This window comes from Apium graveolens, chromosome 4 (genome assembly GCF_009905375.1).
Source record: "Apium graveolens cultivar Ventura chromosome 4, ASM990537v1, whole genome shotgun sequence".
NCBI lineage: Eukaryota > Viridiplantae > Streptophyta > Magnoliopsida > Apiales > Apiaceae > Apium > Apium graveolens.
This window is the reverse complement of record NC_133650.1, coordinates 103,566,049-103,568,843: the sequence shown is the minus strand read 5'-3', so window position 1 is coordinate 103,568,843 and position 2,795 is coordinate 103,566,049. Positions and strand designations below refer to the sequence as shown.

At 31.0% G+C, this 2,795-nt stretch overlaps 1 protein-coding gene across 1 annotated transcript; it reads right to left on the bottom strand.

Annotated features, from left to right (window-relative positions):
- Positions 1–1,134: 1,134 nt before the first annotated feature.
- On the bottom strand, positions 1,135–1,658 carry LOC141718811 (uncharacterized). Its single transcript, XM_074521191.1, has 2 exons — positions 1,523–1,658; positions 1,135–1,469 (listed from the first exon to the last, which is right to left on the bottom strand). The coding sequence occupies exons 1-2, from the start codon at positions 1,656–1,658 to the stop codon at positions 1,135–1,137; spliced, it is 471 nt and encodes a 156-aa protein (XP_074377292.1).
- Between the last annotated feature and the right edge of the window lie 1,137 nt (positions 1,659–2,795).

Here is a 2,795-nt window from a genome sequence, read left to right as displayed (position 1 = left end):
CACTGGAAGGGGTAGATCCTTTATTGATCATACACTATCTTCGTGTACAAATTCCTATACCCAGTAGAGCCCTAATAATTATCCCTGGAGACTAAGAACTAAACCAAAGCATAGTTCAGTGTACACAAGATGACTATGATGACCTCAAGTCTAAGGATACTTGTACAACTATTACTATGTGAAACACTGCTGACACGTGAGTGAACTCCATCAGTTGTTCAGCTATGCGAGTCATGTTCAGTGAACTTATTCCCTAATAAGCACCTACATACTAGCTATAGTGTCACCACACAAATGTCTATGAGAACACACATCCTTCATAATGAAGCAAGCATAGTATGTACCGATCTTTGTGGATTATTAATTACCAGTTAGTAATCCTATGACCAGGAACTATTTAAGTTTAGAGTTATCATCTTTTTAGGTCTCACTATTATGATCTCATCATAATCCATAAAAAGCTTTACTCTAAACTATGGTATATCTTATTTAAACACTTAAATAGATAAAGCCCGTAATAAAAACAAAACAAGTCTTTTATTAATAACAATGAAATCAAAACAGATTACATAAAAGTTATTCCTAAATCTTCATACATGATTGGACTTAGGACATATTCCTTTCAGTTATATATATTAAGTAAGAACAGTCTTAAAATTCAAAAAGGAGCCAGAATTATATTCAACCCCCCTTCTGTAATTCTTATTGCATTGTTTGGGAATAACAGGCTCGACAAAGTAAATCTGTAATGCTCATGATCTTATGCATCAAATATAGCACAAATAAAAAGTCAAATGATGTCAGTGCCTTTAAAAAACCTCTAAATTCTCCACACACAGAGTTCAAAGAACTACTACAATTATTAATATTTTCCAACAAAGTAATTATTGAACTAAACTTATCAATCAAGCCGCAAATACAATTAAAGTGAGAATGAGAACTCCGCCTTGTAGATCCAAATCGCTGTAAATTCCAAATCTGATTAAGTCCCCTACCAGTCTCATGCTCTCCACTTGCCACATAATTGTCAACCTCTATTTCATGTGCAGTCTGTATCTCCAACATGCGTTTAGAAGAACCGATAACAATATTTACAACATTAGACAATATAAAAAAGAATTCCCAAATGGAATCTTATTTTTCAGCAGCCCCAACCAATGCTAGTTGTAAACGGTGAGCAAAACAATGTACATAATAAGTATATAGGCAATCTTTAAGAAATAGAGCATGTAAACCATTAAATGCACCATGCATATTACTAGCACCATCATATCCCTGACCTCTCATATTATGAATGCTTAAGTTATTCCGTGTGAGAACATCAAATATTTCTTTCTTAAGAGTTAATGATGTTGTATCAGCCACATTAACAATATCAAAAAATCGCTCACGAATAGTACCATGAACATCAACAAATCGAAGCACGATAGCCATATATTCTTTATGTGATGCATCTATTGATTCGTCAACTAAAATGCAAAACTTAGTCTACCAAAAACTTTTATCATCTCAATAAGATTACCTCTATTACGAGAAGTTGATAATTCATCATGAACCCGTAATGCACATGCTTGCAAGCTCAAGTATCGAACAGCCTCTATAGTAGCTCTCAAGCATAATCTATTCTTCTTTACCTCCTCCAACGATTGACAATTCATGACCTTGTCAATATGTCTTGTAACATTGGTCAACCCATCAAGAGTTGTGGGAGTAGTATTGGTAGTAGGAAAATAAGAAAACAATGTCTTTCTTTTTCGATCTTAAATCTTGTAACAAAAATAAAATTATTTAATAGAATAAATTCATAATATCTTTAAATTTAAAGAGCACGTAGAGACTAAAATATATAATTCCTTTTATTATATAATTTTCGGATGTAGCATCCTAGCAAATTTAAATTTCAAATGGCACTAATAATTAAAAAGTATGTGGTAATCTGACGATTATCACTCATTCTAAGTACCGACACTCAGTCTAGATTATTAAAAAAAATGCATTAATAATAAAATATTGACCTATTTAATCTAATTACATATAACGTATTGACAATCAGTACTCATAATTAATTACTTACATTAAATTTATACCTTATATGATTATAAATAAAAATAGAAAATTAATTACTTATATTAAATTTATACCATATATGATTATAAATTAAAATAAAACCTATACAGTACACATATAATATAAATAAACTATTCTACAAAAGTAAACAATAATATAAAACTTACATTATGAACCAGGGAGTCAGGAACGAGAGCGATACAAATAATTTTATAAAAGAAGAGAGCTTTAGTCTAGAGATTTGTTTTTTCAATTGATAGCAGCGACAACTGACAACATCACCTGTGTCTGTGTGCATCTCTCGTACTTTTTTATTTGTTTTGTTTTTGGATCTAATGTTTAATGGGATGTCCTACTCTACTACAAAGCTGGAGACATGGAAACTTGTTGGGTTGAATATACATTAACTGGGCTTCAATAAACTTTACTTGGGCTGGATGTATAAAAGACTTGGATTAATACTAAAATTCAAATAAGCCGTAAAAAATTGACCTGGGTTGGAGCCAACCCTAGCCCAGCCCATGGTCCACCACTATAAAAAGAACTCTCTCGTTCCCAATTTATCTGTATTGTTTGACTTTTTATGGTTAAATTGACTCAATTTTGACCATAAATAAAATCTCATCCATTCATTATTTTGAAAAACTGAAAAATACATATTAAAGTAGATTAAATGTATTTTCTAGTAATATAATTTTTATAAATATTTTTTACTACATACTATGTTA

Excerpts from the sequence above, each read along its gene's own strand:
- LOC141718811 (XM_074521191.1), bottom strand. The coding sequence starts at position 1,658 with ATGAATTGTCAATCGTTGGAGGAGGTAAAGAAGAATAGATTATGCTTG. Across the intron at positions 1,470-1,522 it reads ATCAACTTCTCGTAATAGAG|TTGACGAATCAATAGATGCA; the intron begins GTAATCTTATTG and ends TTTGCATTTTAG.